General features: G+C 39.4%; 1 protein-coding gene across 2 annotated transcripts in view; it reads right to left on the bottom strand.

The window, feature by feature from the left end:
- The window catches only part of CARMIL1 (capping protein regulator and myosin 1 linker 1), a 151,509-nt gene that overhangs the window by 79,024 nt on the left and 45,412 nt on the right, over positions 1-27,073 (bottom strand). For both annotated transcript variants that reach the window (XM_063298994.1, XM_063298993.1), the window contains exons 3-8: positions 18,362-18,412; positions 7,618-7,677; positions 4,491-4,612; positions 3,137-3,234; positions 2,699-2,769; positions 2,482-2,555 (exon numbers count right to left, since the gene is read on the bottom strand). In XM_063298994.1, coding sequence (XP_063155064.1) covers positions 2,482-2,555; positions 2,699-2,769; positions 3,137-3,234; positions 4,491-4,612; positions 7,618-7,677; positions 18,362-18,412 — 476 coding nt within the window. The remainder of the gene's footprint in view (positions 1-2,481; positions 2,556-2,698; positions 2,770-3,136; positions 3,235-4,490; positions 4,613-7,617; positions 7,678-18,361; positions 18,413-27,073) is intronic.

The following is a 27,073-nucleotide window of genomic DNA, read 5'->3' as shown; positions in this document are numbered from 1 at the left end:
GACAGATTGAAAAGGCAGGAACTCTTTTGATTATAATTTTTCTCTCATATTAACTCATGAATCTTAAGATGACCTGAGTTTGGCATCTCATACCCAATAAATAATAAATGCCTACTTAGGTAGTGATTTCAGCAACCAAATTACAATGTATTTTTTAAATTTCATTTAATCCCATATATTTTAATCTGATATGCTGTTCCCCTTATAAATTCTTCATTAAATTAGAGGCACATACGTTAAATGTTTGCATGCTGACTACAACAGAGCCTCATTAAGTGTTACTAAAGCACTATTTTACTAAATAGTTCAAATAAAGTTTATATGCATGTATTTAATATCTTTGAATAACATATCAAAGATTAAAATAAAATGTTAACTCTAAAACTCAAGCTGTCCTGATATAAACTGATGTTTTTCAAAATATTTTTCTATTTTAAGAATACATTTCATTTTCAAGTTTCTGCTAGGAAAAAAAAAAGACGTATTTTAATTTAGCTCAGACAAGAAGTACATATAAAGGTAGCAAAGATAAACATTAGTGTATCTTAAAAGCTCCTTTCTTTCCTTGCATATGCAGCTTTTCTTCATCGAAGGCCTAAGCGATTAATAGGTTTCCTCTGACGTTCAAAATTGGAAAACTAACCTTTGCACTCAAGAGAGGATGACAGAAAATGAGCATCAAAATCCTATACAATTTTTCGTTTCCTCTTCAATAGCAAGCTGTCAGGTTGCCTTTGTTAACAGCTGTAACTTTAAGAGCTGAAGTTTCTCAGGCAGGAATCAACAAAGCTTTGAGAGCCATTAAGCAAGCAAAGAATAGATGTCACGGACATTCAGGACCGGGGGAAAAATGGCTGAAAGAGTCTCTGTTTATCTGCGTGTGTGTGTGTGTATGTGTGTATACTGTGTATGTATGTATGCACGTGTATATTATTTGTGTATATTATTTATGCATGTGCATGTGTGTGTGTGAAGGTGGATAGGTGGATGGCTGGTGCCTTTTAAATGTGCTGGATTATCATTAGAATCTTTCATCCACTGGGCACTTATATTATATGGACATTTGGTACTTATATTTTGACCAGAAGTTATGTAATATTAAATATACAGACACACCAGTCACACAGGCTAGACAGCCATCTGTTGGAAATACCTTCATTTCCTGCACTGTGCACACAGTTGGATTCCATGGGCTAAAAAGCCCCTTTCAGCTCTCTGATTCTATGATAAATTTACTGACAGTATCCTCCCTGTATCTGATGCAGCCACATAAGCAATTTAGCTGAATGCCCTCAGAAGAATGTCCTATCTTCTGAAGATATATAGTATTTTGAAACTATAGTGTAAAAACCATGCATACTAGTTGAGTGTTTGCTAAGTTTCTTCCATGACTAAAAAGGAATAGTAGTTTTGATACCCAACTAGTTTTTGGAATTAAAGGTAGTCCTCATTTAGCAATCACAACTGGGACTGGCCACTTGGTCGTTAAGCAAAACAGTCACTAAGGGAAACATCACACTTTTACAATTTTACTTCGGCTTTCCTTTGCTTTATAGAAAGGTCGCAAATGTGAGGACTGGTTGCAAAGTTACTTTTTCATCACTGCCTAAACTGCGAATGGTCGCTAAACAAGGCAGTCATTAAACAAGGACAACCTGTATCAGGTTGTCCCCGTTTAGTAACCACAATTGGGACTGGCAACTTGGTTTTTAAGGAAGCAGTCGCTAAGTGAAACTGTGACTATGCTTATGAGCTTACTTCAGCTTTCCTTTGCTTTACAGACCTGCAAAGGTCGTAAATATGAGGATTGGTTGCAGAGTTACTTTTTCATCACCACCATTAAGTGTGAATGGTCACTGTACAAGGCAGTCACTAAACAAGGACTACCTGTAATATGTTTTAACTTTCACTGATTCCTAACCTTTGAACAAGAAGCTATTTTTCTGACCAGTATCCTACATGAAAATCTCAGTGAGTTCTAACACACTTCCAATACAATTTTAAATATTTAATTTTGATGAGCCCCGCTCTATTAACACTATTATTTCTGACTAATGGAATACCTAAACTTAGAAAGCATTTTACGTATGAACCAGTAGTTCACAATTCATAAATACAGTCAGGATCCAAACTGGAGGTTTGTAAGCTCTTGTTTAAGTCAGCTGTTTGAAGCAAGGAGCAACTCCAACCCCCCTTATAAAACTGCATGCCATAAAGTATGTAGGGCTGCAATTAGAAGGAACACTGCTTCAGTCAATGTATGAATGGAAGTCCTTTCTACTCATGTATATCTCATCTCATAATTGCAAACTAAAGAAAACACAGAGCAAGATGAGCCCTTCCCAGCTGCTACAACCCTGCTGAACAAAAGGTTCTTCTGTTAGTATCCCAGTGAGATCAAAACATTATTACTGGACAGATGTATCCTTCACATTAGATGACTACAGTACACTTCCATTTATGCAGGATCTTAGTATTTACCTGTGGTCAAGATGGCTAAAATCTTGCAAATTTAATTCCCTGGTATCTTGAGTCAGATAAATGGTATCAACATCCTAGTTAGATAAAGAAGAATGAAATACGTTTTACAGGAAAACTATTTAATTTCTTAGTACAAATCACTTATATGATAGATAGGCTTTAGTTAAGGCTTTTTGTTTGCCTCAGTAAGCTTCCCCAACCTTATTTCTATACTTACCCACTGCACTTCTTCCCTATACGGAGAACCCAGCCAGTCACAAACACATGCATACATTTGAGAGAAACCACCTAAAAACAAACAAAAAAGAACACTAACCATTTATCACCGTGGGGAATAAGTTCTTAACAGCGGAAGCACATATCCTGATGTTAAGCTGTTTTGCTCTCTCCTTGGCACTTACACTGTCCTACAAGAACAATGTGCAACTAACTGAATCTAGAGCACATTCCTCTATAATATACAGCAGGGCAGGATAAGGCATAAAAATAGCATCTTCCCACACTGCTCAAAATGACTCTTCACTCTAACTATACCTCAGGACTAATTACATTTTTCCAAAAAGCAAACCTTACACCAGAAATAGAACTAAGCTTCCCTGTACAGTATTGGTGATGCCAGAAACTGCATATTTCAGCTGAAAAAGCACACACTCACCACAGGGTCCTAATTCTCCTACAGTTTGACTCTCCCATAGAGTCTGGAGATTAGCCAGCCTGTCTGGGGGCTCCATAATTACTTTCTTCATTATTCTCCTATATGCAAGAAGTAAATGCACACATGAATTAGAACTCATTAAAATGTAGTTTGTTATTTCATACTTACGTACTTGCAAGCTTCAATGGGATTATGTCTCATGTCTGACATTTGAAGGAAAGGGTGAGCTGAAATGGAAGGTCTGCTGCCTCCTTTCCCATTAACCACATTTTCTGCACTTCTAACATAGTGGACTTAAAGTCCACTATGCAATTCTGGGAAAAGATGCAGTTGCTTTAAACAGTAGCTAACATAAATGTTGAAATTCTGTTAGATTTAAGAACTATTCAAACTCTATGTATTTTATCCATATAAATCCCAAAGAACTCTGCAAAGCTACTTCTCAATCTCTGTGGTCTCATCTTTGTGATATTTGCAATCATCACATTATCTGGCTACATCTGATTCTTTAGAAAAACTATTTGGAATTGTTTACGTTACTTTTTGGCTATGATAAAATGAAACATCTAGTAATTAAGAATAATGATTGCACATAATGAAATCTTGAAATCTTCACTGAAGCAACACTGACATTTTTGAAAATTCAGTACTTTCCAAACTCTAAGATCAACACCTGATAACCAGAAGCTGTCAAAGAAAGTACTGTATTGGTATCCTGCAAAATAGCAGCAACTATAATACCTGGACAACTGGACAATGTCAGTTATTCCCTGGCTAGATATTATCTCCCACCCCTAATATTAAGTCTACTTTGTTTTCATAAGGATTGTGCAGTGCTTTGAATCTGAAAGGAAAAAATTGCTTTGAATTGTGCATAGATGTGTACATAGTACCTGCCACCACCTCCTTAAAGCAAACACCTCTTTTCCTGGGAACAGGCTCCACTTATGGAAGACAACCATGCAATTCTGGGAAAAGATGCAGTTGCTTTAAACAGTAGCTAACAGATATTACATGAGTGCACCCCCATGCTACAAAACACCTTTTTCTATTTGAATCTAAAATGCTGCATAGCCCTTCTACTCCACCACTGTTAAGTGGTTTGAGTCGATACATCCTGGTATATTACACCAAAGAATACCTGCTGTATATTGACCACAGGGTACCAGGTTGATACAAAATGTATCAAACTTCATTTTATCTTCACTCAATAAATTTAATGAACATTCTCAAATGTTTTTCTAGAAACGTGGAAAAGACAGAACAGCATCACTGACATACACAAATGCAACAGGTGAGAGAAAGAGAGAGATGGAGTCTCTTTTGCTGAGCGTTTATCCCAATGAGTACCTACACTGGAGACAGACCAGGGAATATCCTCCTAAGGCATGTTCCAATATGTGCTAACACTTCATGCACATCTTCAGATGAAGTTAACTTCATAGAAATGTTGCACTTTTCAGTTTCTACAATCAGCTGTAAAAAAATGGGGGAGACATGAGGTAACCCTTTAGATAATCCTTAAAAATTACAAATAGGTCAGTAGTGAATATTTAGTAACTTAAAAACAATACATTCAAAATCAGTTAGAATCTATGTTTCTCTGTCTGAAAGGAAGAAGGACTACTGAAGCGTAACATGGGCAGCCTATATGATCTGGCATGTCTTAGGCCAGAATCAGTTTTCTGCCCCACTCTAAGCCATGGCAAAACTGCAGTTTAATATCCCCTGGTATTACCAGGCCATATAAATATTTGAATAAACTGGTTATTATAAGATCTCTGATTTACACATTCTGTAATGTGCTTTTTCAATTTGCAGCACTGTTTCCCTTGAATCTTTCTTCAAATGGCAGGATGTCACAAAGGATTTGTGTATTTGTATGCTTATTAGGCCTGTGTAGTACTTTGGATATGATTCCAAAAAAGGGCTTTGGAACACACAAGAGTGTGAACTTGGCATCTGTCTGCAGCTCTTTAAAGCAGCTAGATCTTTTCCTAGAATCACATGATGGATCTCTCATCTGCCATGTGATTCCAGGAAAAGATCTAGCTGCTTTAAAGATTTGCAGACAGATATGACATTCATGCTTCTAAGTATTCCAAAGCACTTTTTTGTAACTGAACTTGAAGGACTGCACAGCCCTCGTGTTGGTGTCTGTGAGGGAAGGGAGATTGGTGCAGCAACCCATCTCCATATATTTGAGAGAGGAAAATGCTCACAGATCAACACTGCTGATACTTTGCTACTTGTGAAAATGGAATGAAATACGGAAAAGAATGCAATGAACCCTTTGGCCATCTCTGGACAAAAGAAAACACGGAAATCTCTCCCAAACTTAAGTATGTCCTCCCATTCCTAAAGGAGATGGAAGAGGAATTGCTTCCCTATGAAGTGAATATTTGAGTAACACCCCTTCTGAACTTAGGAAAAAACTGTAAATAATCTATTCTTATAGTCATCTCCAGCTGATGTCCACTAAACATACAAAATCATAACACAATACTCCAATATCAACTTTGGTACAGATAAAGTTGATATTGGAGTAATGTGTTGATGTCTGTACCAAAGAAGGTCAGAAGCTATTCTTTTTCTATTCTTTTCTTTTTCCTTTCTGCACTCCTAATTTTGCTTTCTTTCTGATCTTTTCTTCTCAGCTCTTTTTTTCTGTTTTTTTATATTTTATCCCTTGTTGAAATTTAATAAAATTTGTTGTTGTTTATTCGTTTAGTCGCTTCCGACTCTTCGTGACTTCATGGACCAGCCCACGCCAGAGCTTCCTGTCGGTCGTCAACACCCCCAGCTCCCCCAGGGACGAGTCCGTCACCTCTAGAATATCATCCATCCATCTTGCCCTTGGTCGGCCCCTCTTCCTTTTGCCTTCCACTCTCCCTAGCATCAGCATCTTCTCCAGGGTGTCCTGTCTTCTCATTATGTGGCCAAAGTATTTCAGTTTTGCCTTTAATATCATTCCCTCAAGTGAGCAGTCTGGCTTTATTTCCTGGAGGATGGACTGGTTGGATCTTCTTGCAGTCCAAGGCACTCTCAGAATTTTCCTCCAACACCACAGTTCAAAAGCATCGATCTTCCTTCGCTCAGCCTTCCTTATGGTCCAGCTCTCGCAGCCATATGTTACTACAGGGAACACCATTGCTTTAACTATGCGGGCCTTTGTTGTCAGTGTGATGTCTCTGCTCTTAACTATTTTATCGAGATTTGTCATTGCTCTCCTTCCAAGGATTAAGCGTCTTCTGATTTCCTGACTGCAGTCAGCATCTGCAGTAATCTTTGCACCTAGGAATACAAAGTCTTTCACTGCTTCTACATTTTCTCCCTCTATTTGCCAGTTATCAATCAAGCTGGTTGCCATAATCTTGGTTTTTTTGAGGTTTAGCTGCAAACCAGCTTTTGCACTTTCTTCTTTCACCTTCATCATAAGGCTCCTCAGTTCCTCTTCACTTTCAGCCATCAAAGTGGTATCATCTGCATATCTGAGATTGTTAATGTTTCTTCCAGAGATTTTAACTCCAGCCTTGGATTCCTCAAGGCCAGCTTGTCGCATGATGTGTTCTGCATACAAGTTGAATAGGTAGGGTGAGAGTATACAGCCCTGCCGTACTCCTTTCCCAATTACATTTCCTTACTTTTAAGTTGATATTGGAAAAAACTCCAAAATCAACTTAAAACATGAAGGTACTACTTGAGATCTTCTATTGATTAACTTCATGCCCTTCCCTGGTTTTCTGGTTTGTGAGTATATCTTTCCTGGGAAACAGCTTGTAGGGAAACTACCATTTGAAACCATAATTTAATCTTAATTTCCAGTTGTGGTTTGTGAAAACTCTGGTTTGACTAGCTCATATGTACAGCAATAGTAAGCCACAGAGTGCTATGATCTAGCATGTAAGAATTGCTATCCAAATAAGTAAATGAAGAATTTATGGGTGCCTGGGGTTTGGGCACAAAAGCATTCTTGAATATTATACCCCAATCATGCTTTTTACTGAGAAAAACATCTGTAGAAAATGTGTATGCATAAAATAAGTCCCAAATAAGCCAAACACAAAACCAAGGACTTAAGGAAAGCTTTGCAAACAGCAGAATGAACTTCTGCTGCCTCCCCCTCTTCTTATATGTCATACAATATTTTTATATTTTACATTCCCAGCATTTTTAATACCTTATTTGAACACAGAAACTAAAACTACATTCAAATTGGTCTTTATTTTTTTCTTGTGAAGGCAATCATTATTTTTTGTACAACCAAAACTGAATTTGTTATATCCATACTGCAGAAATAATTCAATTTTTTATCTTCCTATGAATGTTCCTCTCAACATAATCCAGATAATTTCTTTCATATCACTAATTTATTTCATCTATTTGAAGGATAAAGCTGTGTGGCAGAAACATCAACTTGATTAAAATATTCTGGGGTTATTTTACTGTAATTCCATGTCAATTTGTAACTAAATATTCACCTGGCCTGGTTTATTGCAAGTGATTCCTTGGATTTCCAAGTAGCTGAAAGTTAATTCTAGCTGCAATTTAGAGAGAATAGAAAATTATTTTGCTGTATCAAAACATGGATTAAAATATATAACAAAAATTAAACTATTAATCATATAATTAACATATAATTTATAGTAATGTGCTTTTTTCCTAAAGCATTATTCATTTAAATGGCACAAAACATATACACACATGTCCCAGGTATAATGGGTTAAAATTTGACATATAGGTAACAGAGGAAGATGGCAGCAGGGATAATAAAGGAAAAATATACATTTCAGGGTCTGTCTGTATAAATATTTACTCTTTTCTACCAGTTTAATCCTGACATGATCTGATTTGTTCACTATCAGGCTTCACCTCCCAGATAGGAATGAATCATTTAGGGAAGCTCATAAGAAAGCCAAGAACTTCAGAAGAGTAATAGTTACTGAAGAAGAGGGAAGCCATAATCAAAGAATTTCAGCAACTTGATGTGACTCAAGAATAAGCCACCACTCAAGATCTCTTACATATGGTTTTCCTTGCTGTTCCATGGAACAGACTATCTGGCCCCCTCTTTTCAGCATGCTTGCCCGCCTCCTTCTGTCCATCATTTTTGTAACTATCTGATTTGCTATAATTTTGTTTCTCACTGACAGTGGGAAACTAATGCTCACAACTGCATACAGTACACCCAGTTACATGCTTTCACCAGAATAAATGGAAAATGGTAGGCAAGGTCATACTATGTATTTAACAGCATGTATAGTTGGCCTTTAGTTATACTCACTTTCAATAGGGCATAAGGATTAGTGTATTGTGAGAAGGAATGTGAAAGAAATGGCAAGTAGCATAACTACGGTACCTATTTGTAAAATACACTATTTATTTATATAAATGTATTTATTTACAGTATTTATAGGACAGCCTATAAATACTCTAAATAAATATATAGCCAGGCTAGGGGCAGTCCCTGGGATAAACTTTGGAAAGACTTGAATTATTTCAGGGAGGATTACCAACAGGGTGTTCTACTAGAATATAAGAGTAAGCAAAATGGAGAATGAGACCAATTTAAGATTAGGAATTTGTGCTGGATTCAAGAATGGACAGACAACTACTATAGAAAGATTTATCTTTTTTTTAAAATTTATATCTTGTCTTTCTATGCAATCAAGTACTCAAGGCACCCCACAAAATTAAAAGAAAAAAGAAAAAGTTTAAAACCATAAATTAAATGAATATGAACATTAATTGTTAAAGCCTAAGGAAATATGCATTAGTAAGTCTTCTAAAGGCAAAGAGGATGGAGCCTAAACATAACTCCCAAGCAAGGTTATTGCATGGCCTGGGAGCAAAGCAAGCTATGAAATTAATTGGAAAAATGCACATGTGAGAGAAAGCCCTCTTTAGAATGGTTCTTGTGCAGATTTTAATAGATGGACAGATTCTTGGGAAAAGAGGTTCCTCAGATGCCAGGCCTTAAGGCAGTTATGGTTTGAAATGTTTATGACAATACTTCAAAGTATGCCTGGCAAGCAACTGGCAACCAGGGCAGATCTTTCAATGCAAACATTAAATAACTTGCAATGTCATGTTCGCCGTTTCAATGTCTTTGATACATCGTAACGTTTCGCATGTCATTAGCAGGATGCGTGTTTCATCTTTCTCGGGAGGATGGGAGTACTTATCTTTTGGCTTTGCTCTGGAATGTATTTGCATTATCTACTGCGCTCAAGGTTACTTTCCCAGGCTAGCAACTCTGACGATTGCTTGCACCTGTGCCGGGCGGGGCTGTTACGAGGGAGGCGGGAGACGTTTGCACCAAGGGTTTAAGTTTGTATTTGGCGCGCTTTTGCTCATTCTCAGCTTTCTCTGTATTTGCCTTTAGTTCCTTAATAAATCAGATTTCATATAGCAGCCTCTTGTGAGTCTGAGTATTTGGGCTAGGGCAATCATTACATAAAGCTGAGAATCTAAGATCCCAACTCCGCTGGCCCCTGTCCAGGAAAAGACAAGTTGTCTAACCCTGTGAGGGAGAGCGCCAGCGATGACCGAACCCGACATCGTGATGATGGAAGAAGGAGAGAAACCCGGGAAGGATCAAGCCAGCGGCATTCAACCCCTTCGTCCCATGGGCGGTCCCCGGAGCAACGGCGGCCGGCGCGGAGGCGCGAAGGGGACCAGTCGGTCCAGATGGAAATCGCGGCATCGCCGGCGCGGCCGCCCCCGGGCCCCGCGCCGCCGCGAGCCCGGGAGGTACCAACCTCTGCAGCCCCGGTGGCGGGGCGCAGCCCGGCGGGGGGCGGGATGAGAGATTTCCCTGTCAAGTTTGATGGGGACCCAACCAAACTCTCATTTTTCCTGACGAATGCTAAAGCCTACATGGAGGAATGGGGGTCGCTTTTTCAATCGGAAAAGGCAAAGATCATCACCATTGCCACCAAGCTGAAAGGGAGGGCGGCAGACTGGTATGTCCAGATGTGCCAGTCGGAAGCGCCTGAACTGGAGAAATTCGATGAGTTCCTCTGGGCATTGAGACAACACTTCGAGGATCCCTTGGCGAAAGAGAGGGCAAAGCGAGCTCTGAGGGAACTTAAGCAGGGGTCAAGATCCGTGGCTGATTATGCACTGGAGTTTAAAGCGCTTGCTGGGAAGGTGGATGACTGGTCCCAAGCCACCATCATCGAGCTATTCAAGGACGGCCTGAACACAGAGGTGCTGCGCTGGTCCTTGGGGAGGGACGACCCATATACGCTTTACGAATGGATCCAACTGGCAGGGAGGGCTGAGCATGCCCATGAGATCTTCGCCCATCGAAAGACCGCCAAATCGGGGCGGGAGGTGAAGCCCAGCCGCCCATCGAGCACCGGGGGGAGACCCAGACCACGACCCTGGGATGAGGAGCAAGAGAAGCGGTATGCGAAAGGCCTGTGTCTGAGATGTGGTAAAGAGGGGCATCGAGTGGCGGCGTGCCCGAAGGCAAAGGGAGAGGAACGGCTCGGCAAGCCGCCGACGAAGTCCTCTGCCCTGCCGAGGAAGCAGAAAGCTGCGGTGGCTGAAACCGTGGGAGACGATGCGATGTTCTACGAGGAGGAGGGTGAGCCCGAAATCCTGCAGCCGGCGGGAAACGCCAGCCACCTGCTTTAAAGGGCGCCGCAGGGCAGGTGGTGGAAGAAGGGCGCGAGCCTTCATCGGTGAGTGGCAGTTACCGCATTCTCACGGTGAAGTTGAAGTTGGGCTCCCAATCCAAGACTATAGAAGTATGGGCCATGATTGATTCGGGGTGTTCCCGGTGTCTAATGCACCCTGATGTGGTAGCGGCTCTGGAGCTACCCACTTTCCCTTTACAGCGACCCATCGCCTTTACACAGCTGGATGGGTCCATGGCAGGGGGCAAACCGGTCACCCATTTCACAGGGCGGGTATCCTTGCAGCTGGGCAGCCACCAGGAAGGTTTGTCTTTTGTCGTGGCTCCAGTAGGGGGTCCCTTGGTGGTGTTGGGGGTGCCTTGGTTGGTTCAGCAAAATCCCCAAATAAACTGGGTTTACCAGACTATCACGTTTAGGGATGGGTTCTACCAAGCGACTGAGGGGAAGGGTGCCCCAGAGGAGATGGTGGGGGTTGCGGCAGCTGCGACTCCGCATGTCCCGGCCCCTCCTCTGGAAGGCTTGCCGGCAGAGTACAGGACGTTTGCTGATGTGTTTGGCGAAAAGGAAGCCGACCAATTACCCCCCCATAGAAAGACGGACTGTGCCATTGAACTGGTGCCCAACACCCAATTGCCCAAGCCAAAGATTTATTCCATGACGCAAAAGGAACTGACTCTGTTACGAGACTTTGTGGACAAAAATTTGGCGCGCGGATTCATCGAGCCGGCGAATTCACCGGTGGGGGCGCCGGTTCTATTTCGCCCAAAAAAGGATGGGACATTGAGACTTTGTACCGATTTCCGCGGATTAAATGCCGTCTCAATTTCCAATAAATATCCCTTGCCATTGATCAAGGACATGTTGTCACATCTGGCTAAGGGAAAGATCTTCTCTAAACTTGATTTAAGAGAAGCCTACTATCGTGTACGAATCAAGGAGGGCGATTGAGTGGAAAACTGCCTTCAATTGCCCGTTGGGAGCTTTCCAGTATAAGGTGTTACCTTTTGGTTTGGCTGGGGCCCCTGGGGTATTTATGCAACTGATCAATGAAGTACTGCATCAACATCTGTTTAAAGGGGTATTGGTGTATTTGGATGATGTATTGATTTATACTGAAACCATGGAAGAGCATGTGTCTCTGGTAAAAAAAGTGCTGAGTAAACTCAGATCAGCAGAATTGTATGCCAAACTGTCTAAATGTGCATTTCACCAGAGACAAATTGACTATTTGGGGTATAGAATTTCAGATAAAGGCATAGAAATGGACCCTGCCAAGGTGCAGGCTATCATGGACTGGGAAAGCCCCCGCACTCGCAGGCAACTTCAAAGTTTCCTGGGGTTCAGCAACTATTACAGATTATTCATAAGGGGATTTGCTGAAATTGCCTTGCCACTAACAGAACTGCTCCGAACTAAGGGTGTGGGAGATACTCGGAGAGTAAAGAATCCAGGGGCGCTGTTGCGCTGGACGCCTGCTTGTCAAACGGCGTTTGAGCGGCTGAAAGCAGCGTTTATCAAAGAGCCCATTTTGCAGCATCCTGATCCCTCCAAACCTTTTGTGGTGCAGGCGGATGCCTCCGATTATTCCATTGGGGCATTGTTGATGCAACAAGACGGGACAGGATGCCTCAAGCCATGTGCCTACTTGTCCCGCAAGTTCTCCGAGACTGAGCGACGTTGGCATGTATGGGAAAAGGAGGCATTCGCAGTAAAAGCCGCATTGGAAGCTTGGCGGCATCTGTTAGAAGGGGCGAATCACCCCTTTGAGGTGTGGACTGACCATAAAAATTTGGAGGCTCTTAGCACCCCTCAAAAACTGAGCCCGAAACAAGTCCGCTGGGCTCAATTTTTTAATCGGTTCAATTTTCATTTGAAGTTTATTCCGGGGAAAAAGAATTTCCTGGCTGATGCGTTGTCAAGGCAACCTCAGGACTCGGGGGCAGCGCCAGAAGTGGTTAGCACCCTGTGGACAGCGCCCCAATTGGGTATGCAGGCTGTGACGCGTAGCCAAACACACGCGCAGCAGCCACCCACTGCGGACGCCGCCCAGCCGAGCGCTTTGTCAATTCCTTCCCAGTTGCAACAAAAGTTTCTAAAAGAACTGAAAACGGATACTTGGTTGCTTGCAAATAAAAACAATGTTACTTTTGACCGAGGCTTCGCTTGGAAATCCGACCGCCTCTACATCCCTGAAAGCCTCAGAAAAGAGGTGTTACTACGTTCACACGATGACAAACTGGCAGGTCACTTCGGTTTTGTAAAAACCTTGCACCTTGTTAGGAGGCAGTTCTGGTGGCCCACATTACGTAAGGATGTCAAAGACTATATTGCCTCCTGCACTGTTTGTGCGATGTCTAAGCGCAAGGTGGGGAAGCCCCAAGGACTGCTGCAGCCGGTGGCTGCCCCTTCTTGCCCCTGGGAGGAAATCTCCATGGACTTTATTGTTGAATTACCACCCAGTCAACGCAAAACTGTCATTTGGGTGGTCAAAGACTATTTCTCAAAACAAGCCCACTTTATCCCTTGCGTGTCCATTCCGTCAGCACGTCAATTGGCCCGCCTGTTTCTAGTACACGTGTACAGGCTACACGGATGTCCTTCCCGCTTAATTTCGGACAGGGGCACACAATTTACCTCACAATTTTGGCGGGCGTTCCTCAAATTTTTGGGAACGAAGCAAGCCCTGTCCACGGCTTGGCACCCCCAGACGGATGGGGCCACAGAGGCTTTAAATTCTACTCTAGAGCAATACCTTCGAGCTTTTGTGAATTACCAGCAGGACAATTGGGTAGACCTCCTCCCTTTTGCCGAAGTGGCTTACAACAATGCAGTGCATCAAAGCACCGGCCAAACCCCATTTCGGGTGGCCCAAGGCAAAGACTTTGTACCTATCCCTGATCTACCGCAGCCCTCGAGCGGATCGGCCACTCCGGGTGATTGGGCGTCGCAACTGGCAGACTCCTGGCCAATGATTCAAAAGGCACTAGCTGAGGCACAATTGGATTACAAACAGTATGCTGATCGGAAGCGTGCTCCTCAGCCGGCGTTTCAAGTAGGGGATTCGGTTTACCTTTCCACCAAGTTCATAAAGTCCTCACAACCGTCCAAGAAGTTGGCTCCTAAATTTGTGGGTCCTTTCCCAATTACCGCTCAAATCAACCCTGTGACTTTTAAACTTGACTTGCCTCATAACCTCAAACGCTTACACCCTGTTTTTCATTGCAGTTTGCTCAAACCAACTATTCCTTCTGACCGCTGGCATCGCCAACCTCCACCTCCAACCCCCATCATGATTGACGGTCAGCAACACTTTGAAGTTAAAGAAATTTTGGACTCTAGACGCCTTCGCAATACTCTGCAATACTTAGTTCGTTGGAAACATTTCCCTCATCCAGAGTGGGTCGCTGCACCAGATGTGGCTTCCCCTGTCCTAGTTGCCCGTTTCCACTCTGCTTATCCCACTAAGCCGGGTCCCTAGAGTTTTTTTTTAGGGGGGCGGTATGTCATGTTCGCCGTTTCAATGTCTTTGATACATCGTAACGTTTCGCATGTCATTAGCAGGATGCGTGTTTCATCTTTCTCGGGAGGATGGGAGTACTTATCTTTTGGCTTTGCTCTGGAATGTATTTGCATTATCTACTGCGCTCAAGGTTACTTTCCCAGGCTAGCAACTCTGACGATTGCTTGCACCTGTGCCGGGCGGGGCTGTTACGAGGGAGGCGGGAGACGTTTGCACCAAGGGTTTAAGTTTGTATTTGGCGCGCTTTTGCTCATTCTCAGCTTTCTCTGTATTTGCCTTTAGTTCCTTAATAAATCAGATTTCATATAGCAGCCTCTTGTGAGTCTGAGTATTTGGGCTAGGGCAATCATTACATGCAATAGTTAGCAGTCTATAACTACTGCATTTTGTACCAATTGCCGAAAGTAAATCATACTATGACGGTCCAGATAGGATGCAACTAGATGTGGTAGCCAAATCTTACCATTCAGTAGTCAGTGCAGTAAGTTGAATGAAAGATTTGGTATGGAATCAAACTAGGGAAGTAAAAATAGAGGAACACTCTTCCTTGTAGAAATGTTGAAAGAGTACTCAGTCAGCTAAAAGATAATCAACTGAGGACAGAATTAGAGATACCATGAGGATAAATAAAAGCAATAATGTTGCATCAATTGTGTCTAAGACAGCAAATATAGAGAAAGAGTGATTTGACAGAAAAAAACAAACAGGATTTTGTTAAATAGATGCAGACTAAGAAGAGAGGAGCATAACCAAAGAAGTTGTGTGTTCTGAAGGATTGTGTACTCAGCACAAGGGTGAAAAGCAGATGATTGCAAAGAATATGTCCTGAAATCTGCTCATTGTTGGTGACTGAATTAGTATTTCTTGCTGAATAAGCAAAGATTGTAGAAGGAATAAGGCAGCCAGATTCCAGGGACCTAGCTGACTAAATCAAACAAACAGAGCAAACCAGAGTTTTCATCAAATCAACAGTGTGTCTTGCCTTATCAGAAAAGGAAGCAAAAAGGGGAAAAAAGCCTTCTATTGGTAGTGGAAAAACAGAAATACAGATGAAAAGGCAGAGACTGCAATATTAACATGCAATCCTTGTGGCAGCGTGCTTCTGTTTGCAAACAACCTGACCTATTTGCAGCAAGTGCTAACTTAAAGGAGTACCTGAAGGATTGGTATAACAAGTGACCACACTTCAGCTAAAGAGTAGACTTTTTGATTTGATTTGATTTGATTTGATTTGAATGCCACCAATTCATGGCAGCTAACATCAGTAAATATAGAAAACCAAGGACATACTAGAACAGACAGGATTGAAATCTCTAATATTGAAAAACAAGAAAACATCACTCCATAAGAAAGAAAAACAAACAGATTGGCCAACCCAGTGGACAATTAGAAACAAGAGACACAGATAATGTTCTGCACAGCTGGAACTCTGAAACACGTTTCAGGCCGCAAAGAAGAAACAGACTCTGAGTATCTGGAAAAAGAAAAAGAAAAGCTGCCAAATATGAGATGACAATTAAATGGATAGTTGGTCTGAAAAATGTGCTCAAATGGTACTCTCATCAAATTGAAGGTATCAAATGGGTGCCACAAGATTCAGTCCTGCATCCTGTACAACATTTTTATTCGTTGCCCAATGAAGTAGAAGAAATGTTGATCAGATCTGCAGATGACACAAAATTAAATGGGCTAGTTAACCCTCCAGAAGATACAGTAGAAATAAAATTGAAAACTTGATAGATTAGAGAAAGGGCACTTAAAGAATGAAATTTAACAGAAATAAATACCAAGTTCCTTTGTAGGAAACAGAAATAAAATGCTGAGGTATCGAAGGGTTAGGGTTGGAATTATGGTTAGGAAATCCTGGCTTAGTAATGGTAGGTAAAAAAGATTTTGGAATAGAAGTTATAATCAAACTGAAAATGATTCAGAAGTGCTATGTGGCAGCAAAAAAAAAAAAGCTGCAACTTCAGAAGTAAACAAGAAGAGCAAAAGTAAAAGTTCTACTTTATTCTGCATAGTTCAAGATCTAGATAAGGGCAACAGGGATTACTAGGGACTGAAAACAAAGAAGAGAGATTGAAGCCTTGAGAAGAGAAGTTAAAAGGAGATAGCATTATTCAATAACTGAAAGAATACACAAAGAAGGTCAAGACCTGTTGCTTAAGTTTCCAGAGAAGAGATCATGGAATAATAAATTTAAGATACAAGATGGCAAATTCCAATGGAATACCAGAATTTTTATTTGTAACAGTAACAGCACTTTGATATTGAAATCAATTACACAGGAAGGTAATAGGATCCTCCTTACTGGATGCATTCAAAGGGAAAAGCAGCTAATTTAAAACATTCACCTTCTACTCTGCAACAAGGAGAAAGGAACTTTTCTTCTGTGTCTGAATAGAAAACTTACTGCAAGCCATTAATTTGTATTTTAAGACTGCTCTGTGTTAATCATAGTTTCTGTGCAGCTCAGATATTTTTCCCTCAGGATTCACCACTTTACAGGATTTAAATTACCAAATGTATTTTTAAAAGCTCAGCTATATCCTCTTATTTCCCGATGTGGCACATTTAATTTGGCATGTTTGCCACAATTCAAGCTTTGGTAATGTGACTGCACTACAGCTAAGACTCTGACTAATGCTTCTATATATGCTGCATATATTCAAAAAGGAGAAAATTAAGTGCCACTCCTGTTTTATTTTGTTAGCCTTTCCAAAGCAGTTGTTACCAAAGCAAATATAGGGACTTATGCCAGCATCATGTTAGCCAGAGTCCATATGGGATAAAGTAAACTATTATCCCCAGATATAAATTCATCATCTGCAAAAAAGTAGAGATGTTTACCAAGACAATCATTTCCAATTGTCAAAAGAATCAAAGTATTTCATGAAACATGCTGTTAGACAAGTCATATGTGCAACTTCCGTTTCCAGACAAAACAGCTGATGCTACTCTACTGAGAGTTAATAATGGATATGTAGTAAACTATATAACATTCCTTTACACCACTTATTTTCAGGGATAAATAGAACCAATTCTAGAAAAATGTATAAATCAGCAACATTACAGGTGGTCAACCCCCCACCCTCCATTGTTACTCCCGCTACTGGAAAAATACATCCCGGCAAAGTCCATTGATATCTATCCCCTGTAATATGAATATGGAGCAGAATGAGGCAATAAGAATGGACCAGGACGTAATACTAATGAAATCAGCACTGTGCCCCAACATTTCTGGTCAGAAGTACTAAAGCCTGACAAGACAGAGGAACTGACAGGCTCTAGCCAACTTCTCATTTCAGAATCGGTTTCCTTCATATTCCGTAAAATAATCTGTGTCCAAAATCCACTGCAGAAGATTATTCAACAGAATTTTGTTTAGTTAAGTCTGTCATCTTTGAATTCTACAATGGTGTTCATTATAAAGAGAAGCTCAACTAGATCTGAAGAATTCTCCATAGACATAATGCTAATTAGTGGACCTACTTAAAATTTTGATATACTGTATTTAAGTGAACAACAAAGGGATTTTTCATTTAAGAAACAACCAAGGACATAATGCAGCCAAATGATCCAAAAGAGTCTTTGCATAATTTTTTATATAACTATTTCTGTTAATTGTCCCAGAAGACTACTACAATAAAGACTGATTTCTACTCATGTGGATTTAATATATATAATATTGCTTATATGAAGCAATAATCTGAATGTTCCTTTATTAGCTTCATATTATCAATAATTTAGAGCTTACAAAACATTGTGAAGTTAAATAATCTTTGAAACAAATGGATACTTTCACAAAATTCCACGTTCAGCAAGAAGGAAACTGTGTCCCTACATCTTCAAGAAGATAGCATAAATTTGTACCAAGTGTAACAGTTTAAACAACTTAGAAAAAAACAGGAAACAATGCACAGCATTTTCTCTAAAATGTACTCTATTAAACTATTCTCAACCTCCTTATTATATTCCAAGACTATGAGCAATATATTACCTTAAAAGTAAGTGAACTCTGCTAAAGTATAGGATAAAAGTAATAAAATTCAGCCTTACCTTGGTAGGAATACGGGAAGTTAACAAAAAGGCCCGACATGATGTTAGCACCTACAAAATAAATAGCAAATGTTTACTTTTGGAAAAAAGAAACAAAACTGAAGCATTTATATTCAGAAATGTTTTCATGCTATAAATTCTTAATATCTACATGACAGACAAATCTATGGGAGTTTTAGAGCAACCCTATTCATAATTTCCTCAGTATCCACTGAATGTAAACAAACAGTCTGTATAATATTATAGAACTGGAAGAGGTTACTATGTCAAAACAGCTTGTACTGATTCTTTTAAGAGCCCTATCACATGCAGGCTCACATTCAGCTTATGAACAATTAAAGCACATCCTTTTTACAAATCAGTATCTGAAGCCAGGTCTCTCCTTTTGTGTTTTGGGACCTTGGCATTCATATACTCTCACACGTGTACATGTATACTACCAACACTTAGGCATAGACAGGGTAGTAGAGGGAAGGTTTAAAACTCAACCATCCCTGCTGGCTGGCATAATTTTGCACTTCACATAGAATATAAACAGCTAAAGCTGCATGAGGCATTTCTTCTCTATTATGTTATTTGGTAGATATCAGGAGTCTAATTATACTACAGCAGACAGCACAGAGGGAGTCATTCTTACGTACATCTTATCTAACAAAAATTATGGAACCAAAGGAGGCACTATGTTGCATAGCAAATGGCCATACAATTTGCAAGGCTTCCAGAAGTACTACACTCTTCAGAATTTTTTTTTTATCCATTCAATCATGTCCGATTCTCGGAGACTGCCTGGACAAGTCCCTGCAGTTTTCTTGGCAAGGGTTTTCAGAAGTGGTTTGCCACTGCCTCCTTCCTGGGGCTGAGAGAAAGGGACTGGCCCAAGGTCACCCAGGTGGATTTGTGCTAAGGTGGGACTAACACCCACAGTCTCCTGGTTTCTAGCCTGATGCCTTAACCACACCAAACTGGCTCTCACTCCTCAGATAATTGGATGTAAGACCTATATAAAGTTGGGCTCTAGGTAATAGATGGGACTGCAGCTACTGTATTGACCTTCCTGTTGTGTAGCAGCTTCCCTGCCTGAGCTGCTGAATGCCATGGTTGGGTTGGCAGTAGAGTTTCCCAAACTTACAGTACTGGGAGACATTAACCTGCCTTCCCTGGGCACAGGGTCTGAAATAACTGATGTCTGTGACCATCATGGTAACCAAGGACCTGAGCCAAGACATCAAGGGCCAACACACAGTCTGGGCTACATGTTGGATTTGCTTTCTGTCATGGGGCAGTGATGACATGATCTGGAGTTGAGGGATATTTAGATTAAAATTTAACTATTGAAAGTAAGTAGAATATCTCTTTCTGGTCCAACTCTAACCCCAAGGAAATAATTAATTGTATTTGGGGAGGGGGGGGAATGGATATCACACACATGGCACTGCAAAGTTTGAGAACCCCAATCTAAACCAAAGGATGCCAGCAGAAAGGTTGTCCCAGTGTATGATGGGTACTGTGACAAGCTTGAGAACAACCCATGACAAAAGCTAAGATAATTTAACAAATAACATGAAGAAATATCTGATGGAGGAAACCCCAAAATATTAGGGACAGAAAGAGCAAAAGGGAAACAGGATGAAGATATATTTTAACTTTACATCCCCCCTGTGGGCTGCCAGACTTAAATAAGCCTAAATTGGGAGGTGGGAGGGAATAACAGCCTTTTATGTAATCTGTAATTACACTTCGTTATATTTATGCCATTCTATTGACTGTTTTAATTTTTAATTGTAACAATTTTGAAGATTATGTGGGAGAAAGACTCCCACAAATAAAAATATTTGAAATAGATACAAAGCTATAGAACATGCTGAGGAGAAAGTTCACGTTCACAAGGGAGAAGATGTTAATACTGGTGCCCTATTATCACATATCATTGCTGGAAGGGGAGAAGTGAAGGACAAATCCTTTCTGTACAAACCACTGTACAACAACAACAACTTCATAATATTACAATGAAGCTGATTGGCAGGACACTCAGTACAGACAAAAAGAAATATATCACTTAGCATATGGTTAAAACTATAATAACTGGGCATTTGAGGGATTTGCTGTCCTAACACATCTCGAGGCATCACAGTGGGCAAAGCTGAATTATGAAATTTACTGACACAAGATGAGGAGATACCCACCAACTAGCTCCAAAGCAAAAAGCAGAACATCAGATACTTGGAAACTAAAGTAGGAAAAAACTACTGCCCTCTTGTGGACGTGGAGCTGACCAGTATAAAAAGTAGAATTTTATTTTCTATCCCGCCTTTATTATTTTTATAAATAACTCAAGGTGACAAACATACCAAATACTCCTTCCTCCTCCTATTTTCCCCCCAACAACAATCCTGTGAGGTGAGTTGGGCTGAGAGAGTGTGACTGGCCCAAAGACACCCAGCCAGCTTTCATGCCTAAGGCGGGACAAGAACTCAAAATGCTGAACTATTTTGGGTCCGATCAAGTAGCACTATCAAGTTTTTATCATTCACTGTTTTATTTTTCTCAACTTGCAGATAATGCAAATGAACAATTATAAAGCTAAATATACTTTCTTCATTGTATTTTTTCTACTTCGGCCCTAGTTCCCTCTCAATTTCAATTGAACACACAAATATTGCCTGTAAGTACAGTAGACTCGCAGTTAACCGGCACCCATGGGGATTGGCAGATGCCAGACAAATGTAGTTTCTGGTTGCTTGAGTTACTATTAAACCCTAATACCCACTAGATGGCAGCAGAGAGATACAGATTTTTTTTGCCAGTTGCTTGAGAGTCAGCGTTTTTTTTTTCTTCTTCTGGTTGCTTGAGAGTGCCAGTTTATTTTTCTGGTTCGATTTTTGTGCCGGTTGCTTGAGAGTGCTGGTTGCTTGAGTTACCGTTAACTGAGAGTCTACTGTATATCATAAAGAAAACAGGAGTTTATGATGCAATGAAATTAAAGTGAAGGAATTGGTGGAAAGTTTACTGAACATAGGAAATGGTGGGATCTTAAGAAATAAAAATGTTAGCAGAAAGGTAGTAAGTAGTATATGGTCTGTTGCAAGGAATGAATGTGAAAGGAATAGCTGTATATATGGTATAGCATTCATCTCATTTCCCTATTCAATTCAAAGATCCCTATAGAGTATTCAACTGTATTCAGATTTATAGCTCTTTTACTGTACTTTATTTATTATTTCAATTCTGAGGCTGCCTGACTCCATAGCAACTCTGGGCTGCTTACAGATAAAAATTAAAAGAAAAAAAAATGTCAAAAAAAAAAGAGAACTGACTTGCTTCAGAATTAACTTGAATTTTAACTTGAAAAATTTCCATCTCATTACATATTAAGATGAAATAACTTATCATTTTTACCTATTTAATCATGAATAGGCAGTAATATTTAATTAAAAAATCCACCTAAAAATAGTTTTATCAATCAGGGTGTCTGCAAAGTTGGATAAAAATGCCAGAGAGCTTGGAGTACAGTAATGTTATTTTTTCCACATATGTCAATCAAGTGTTTTCATACTTTATAGAAAGATGAACAACTAATGTCATCCTGTCATACTTATTTCAAAAATTCCCAAAGCAATAAAAACTCATATTAAAGCATTACATTTATCCTACTACTTATACCCTGTACCTCATTATTGGTAGAAATGGTTACTGTTTTATCATTTGAATCCATCAAATAATTTAGTTGACATCTGCCCATTTCCCCTTCGCACATAACCAAAATGCACATGTACTAAAGCCTTGCCTAGACTAAGGATTTGCCTTCATATCTGCTCTCAGGACTGCTATACAGACTTGTACTTTAGTATGCACACATATAAGTGTCACTGGCATTGGTACCAATCTTCACTTAATCAAGGCTAGTTATGTCACATTAAAATGAGACAATGAAACTATGTTATTTAAAACAGAGCCTATTCCAAATTAACATTTGTTGAATGAGTTCAGCATTCAACACTAAGGTAACATCTTAGTAACATGGAACTCCACGAGTATAAGACATATTTACTTGGTGTACATAATTCAGTCCCTATAATGTAAAAATAAAATATGTATATAGTGCAACTTTCCCCAGACTAGTGCCTTCTAGATGTGATATGACTATAACTCCCAAGATATCTGAATAGAACCAAACTTTGGGGAAGGTAATAAAAGTGAGTTGGTCTCACAAATGACAAAGTTATTCCAACCATATCTGCAATTGTTCCAGCAATTTAGCCGATGGTGCTTCAGTTCAAAGGAGACTATCAGTCTCCAGGCAGCAAATACAGTTCAACAAAATCTCATCAAGCAAATGAGGAATTTGGTTTATGTGGAACTTTAAACCATTCTGAATTATTACCACCCTCCTATAATCTGTGGATGACGCAATGATTTTACAAAATAGCAGGTTTAAGTCACAACATTTTTTATTTTGAAATAAATTGTATATTCCGTATCAATTGTCTTAATTATTCTGCGAGGGAAAAGGAAGATGGACTAGAATAGTCTTTTCAACAATACAATCCTCTAAATATCTTACTAAATTAAGTGGACTGAGGAAATTCTGTTTGCATTACAGGAAGAGGTTGGAGAAGTGATTACAATTCAACCTAGCCCTCTACAGCTCCTGAACAGCTACTCTAGAGGGCTGTGAAACCATTGAAATAAGCAACATTTAGAAGAGGTAATTTGGAAAATATTGCCCTTCTATCCTTTTTCTTCAGCTGGATTCTTTTGCTGGATGCTGGCACCTTTCATGAACATAACTGGCCATCCTGATCCAATCCTATGTATGTTCTTTATTTTATGCATATACAGTACATACATAAGACAAGCTTAATTCAAGTAGCCAATCCTTGACAGAGTCATATGTAATTCTTTTAACTCTACATACTAGGGATTGAACCTGGGAGTCTGTGCATACAAGGTATATCTTCTATTAATAAGCAATATTTCCCATACCAAACAGTTTTGCTATATACTCCATCTTTCTGGGAATTTTCTGTTGTTTTCTCTGTATAAATGACAAATAACAAAGTTGTTCTTCCACAGACAAATTGAAGGAAACACACAAGCACTATATGCTTAACTAGACAAAAAAATTATTCTGGGCTTTTGAGATCAATCAGAGAACCAACAAACATTTCCAAACATTATATTGCTTTTAACATTTTAATGCCTTATGACCACTTACCCTAGAACAGGAGTGAGCAATATATGGACCTGCAGACGCTGTTTGACAGAATTTCCTTCATTCCTCATCACTGGCTATGCTGGTTAGGACTGATGGGAATTGGAGTTCAGTAAGATCCACATATTGCCCTTGCCTGTCCTAGAAGTAAAGTTAAGAATAAAATAGGAACATACAACAATGCAGTAGCAGTACTGCCTCTATCTCTCTCTTTTCCCATATATCTGTATCCATAAGTGTGTCTGTGTGTGTGTGTGTATATGTATAGTTAAATATATCAATAACCTTCTTTTCTTTCCAAAAATAAAGCATCAGAAATAATTGGTCTGTACATTGTTTCTTGTTTTGCGTTCAGCATCTTAATTTGAATCTGCACTTCTGCTTATTTAGTAAATGCAACATTATATTTCTTGTGCAACAAACTGAATTTACCCATGGTCTTGCAGAGAATTACGATAGATTTGTATTTTCTTCCTGGGCAAACTGGTCAGCCTTCCTTCTAAATTAGTGAACAGCTGATAGCTTTTCCAGCAAGCCTGAGCACTCTCACATATATCGTGTGCCATTTTGTTTCTACACAAAAAAGAACCTGACAATAGCTTTTGCTTGTTCAGTACTTTTCCTTCATTCCTTATTACTGTCTGATTAAATATGTCAGTCTCAATATTTTACAAAGCACAGCATTGTCTGAATTGCATACATGCTGAGTTTTAAACAGACAGGAAGCATAGAACCAGCATATCCAGGTTTTGCATGTCTTTGTTATCAGGCAAAGAAGTTAAATGGAAACAGAATGTTCAAAAAAGGGAAGAATTTAATAAATAATTTGTAGGCTATCCCCTTATTTTTCTGTCCTCTTCATAAAAATCGATGTATAAAACCAGTAGCCAAAGTTACCAATTCTCAACATTTAAACTGGGCATCTTGGTCAGAGAACCATCAATCTGTAATTGACTGAGAACAGTCAATGGAAATAATCCACCACCTTCAGACCAGCCTGGTCAGAGTATATATATCCCATTTTTATAATCTGGTAGGTACTAAGGAATTAGATGAATTTAATATTTTACTAGAAGCCGTCCTCAGACCCAAGATTTACTTCTCTGCTTTACAGAATAGCTCAGCAATTAGGAAAGTGCTACATTAACAGTTGAAAAGTGTCCCTTTCCTTACTTTAGCTAAGAATTTGATATACACAAATGCACATGGGAAAGTTACGTCAACCTCAGACATAATTCTCTACTCCAAAGACAGAACTGTTTGCTACAGCAAGGAATGCAATAAAAATCTGCCAAAATTCCTAACTTATTACTGTTTTCAGAGGAACAATCCTTAACATGAAAAACAAAAAGGCAATTATAGTTCCATGAAATAATGTCTCTACAAGATCTAGTTTTCCTTAATATTCTAATTGCTTATTTATGGCATCTGCATACTGCCCCATAAAATTTTCTGGGTGATTTATGCTATGTTTGTATATGCGCGCACACACACGCACACACAAATTTTTATGGCCTCCTATCTCACTGAATGTGACTCTGGGTGGCTATCTATCTATCTATCGTGTGTGTATATACACACACACACACACACTACACACACACACACATTCAATTATAGTCAACATAAATGTAAGAAATAAAGCTAACAGCAGTAAAACATACAGGCTAAAATGTGGTTGGTAAGTTTGTGACTCAGTGTTATTTGAACTGAATAAACTATTTGCTTAGTTTATGATATAGTATGTTGTATGAACCTAAGCACTATAGTTTACTAGCTGGTTAATAACGGCTTAGCAGACTGTGCAAACAAAGCTCATGGCTTACAGTCATACAGTTTCCCTATATTTTCCTTTCTTTTTCATCCAAGTTATCCATTAATGAAATAATTCCCAGACAAACAAGGTATTGACGATGATGGTCAAGGAAGCTTATCCCTAATATTAAAACTTATATTCTCAGCCTGATTTTAATAAAGATGCCAATCTAATTGTTGTAAGCATACATTATTTCACTTAGCTTTTCCAAATGTAATGACCTGCCTGTGCTGGGATCAAAGAATTTCCTTGACACATACAAGCTATTTTATGAAAAATGGGGATTTCCTAGGTTGTTTTAAGACTATAGCTTCTTATGCTACACTGAAGAACATTCGAAAAAGTCCCTAAATATTGGAAGAAGTTTGTCACATACAATTAAAGACTGTATTTATAAAGTGGCCCTCTAGAGCACTGCTTCCTGGGCTCTTTTCATGACCCGTAAATCTAGGCCACAAACAATTTTATCTTCCTGAGAACTCACAAACCATTCTGAAGTATGTCCAACCCACTTCTGTCAAATGAAATCAATGTACATGGGAACAATGATATAAAAATACTGAAAAGCCATGCAACTTGAAAGAGAAATATGAAAAAAAAAGAGTGGCAAACAGCATCCAGTCCTACACTTCTGTTGCTTCCCCCCATTCTTATAACCACCACTAGCCTTGAGTTATTTATAAAAATAATAAAGGCAGGATAGAAAATAAATAAATAAATAAATATTCCAAAAGGTCTGCTCCAGCCAATTACGACTGGGAATTAATTGTGTGAATTTTACTTCTTCACTTTCCAATCCAAATGGAGCAGAAAAGGCTAACAAAGGACTTGGTGCCTGGGGAATATTAAAAATATAAGTCCACTTCACATACTAGGTTGGAAAAGACAACCAAAAAAGAACTGAAGAACCAACCTCTCCGCCTCCCCATGTATCCAAATGTAAAGTTATTCAAATGTGAAAGCTGTGGCTACTTGTTTGCTCTTTAGTCTTTCATATTTCTGAGTAGATACCCCGAAATAGATGCCAACTAACTAGATACTTTTTTCCCTAGGATGAAGAATATCTGAAGGCAGTATTTTACAAGTAATTTTAATATGAGAATGTTTAGTTTAGTTTAGTTTAGTTTAGTTTAGTTTAGGTTTAGTTTAGCTTAGCTTAGCTTAGTTTAGTTTAGTTTGCAGGTAGAATTCACATTGTGGTGGTTATTCTTTTAAACAACTCTTTACTTTATCCTATGATAACTTACCCCATGATTCCTATTTCTGAATTATATACTCTGAGCATCTGAAAAGAAAACTCTGAGCTTCTAATGAATATAAATTCCATCATTCTTAGCCAGGGTTCCATGGAATCCTAGGGTCCTGCGAGAGGTCACTTTGGGGGTTTCCTGGTAGATCACAATTCATTTAAAAAATTATTTCAAATTTGGGCAACTTCACATTACAGTGGTAAGTTTCATTCTTTATTTTTAGCTTAAGAGCACTGTTAATGCCTGTAATACAGGCCTACCCATGAAACGAGTATAATAATTTTGTAACTTCTGGCCTATATTTGAGCCTGAATGTGCAGGGATTCTCTGAGGCCTGGAAAATATTTCAAGGGTTCCTCCAGGATCAAAAGGATTTCTAGACACTAAAGTTAATAGATATTTTTCAATAAAAATAAGGTTGTACATTTGAAAAC

Source organism: Candoia aspera, chromosome 3 (genome assembly GCF_035149785.1).
Source record: "Candoia aspera isolate rCanAsp1 chromosome 3, rCanAsp1.hap2, whole genome shotgun sequence".
Lineage (NCBI taxonomy): Eukaryota > Metazoa > Chordata > Lepidosauria > Squamata > Boidae > Candoia > Candoia aspera.
The sequence above is the reverse complement of the archived record's forward strand: the minus strand, read 5'-3'. Positions and strand labels throughout refer to the sequence as shown.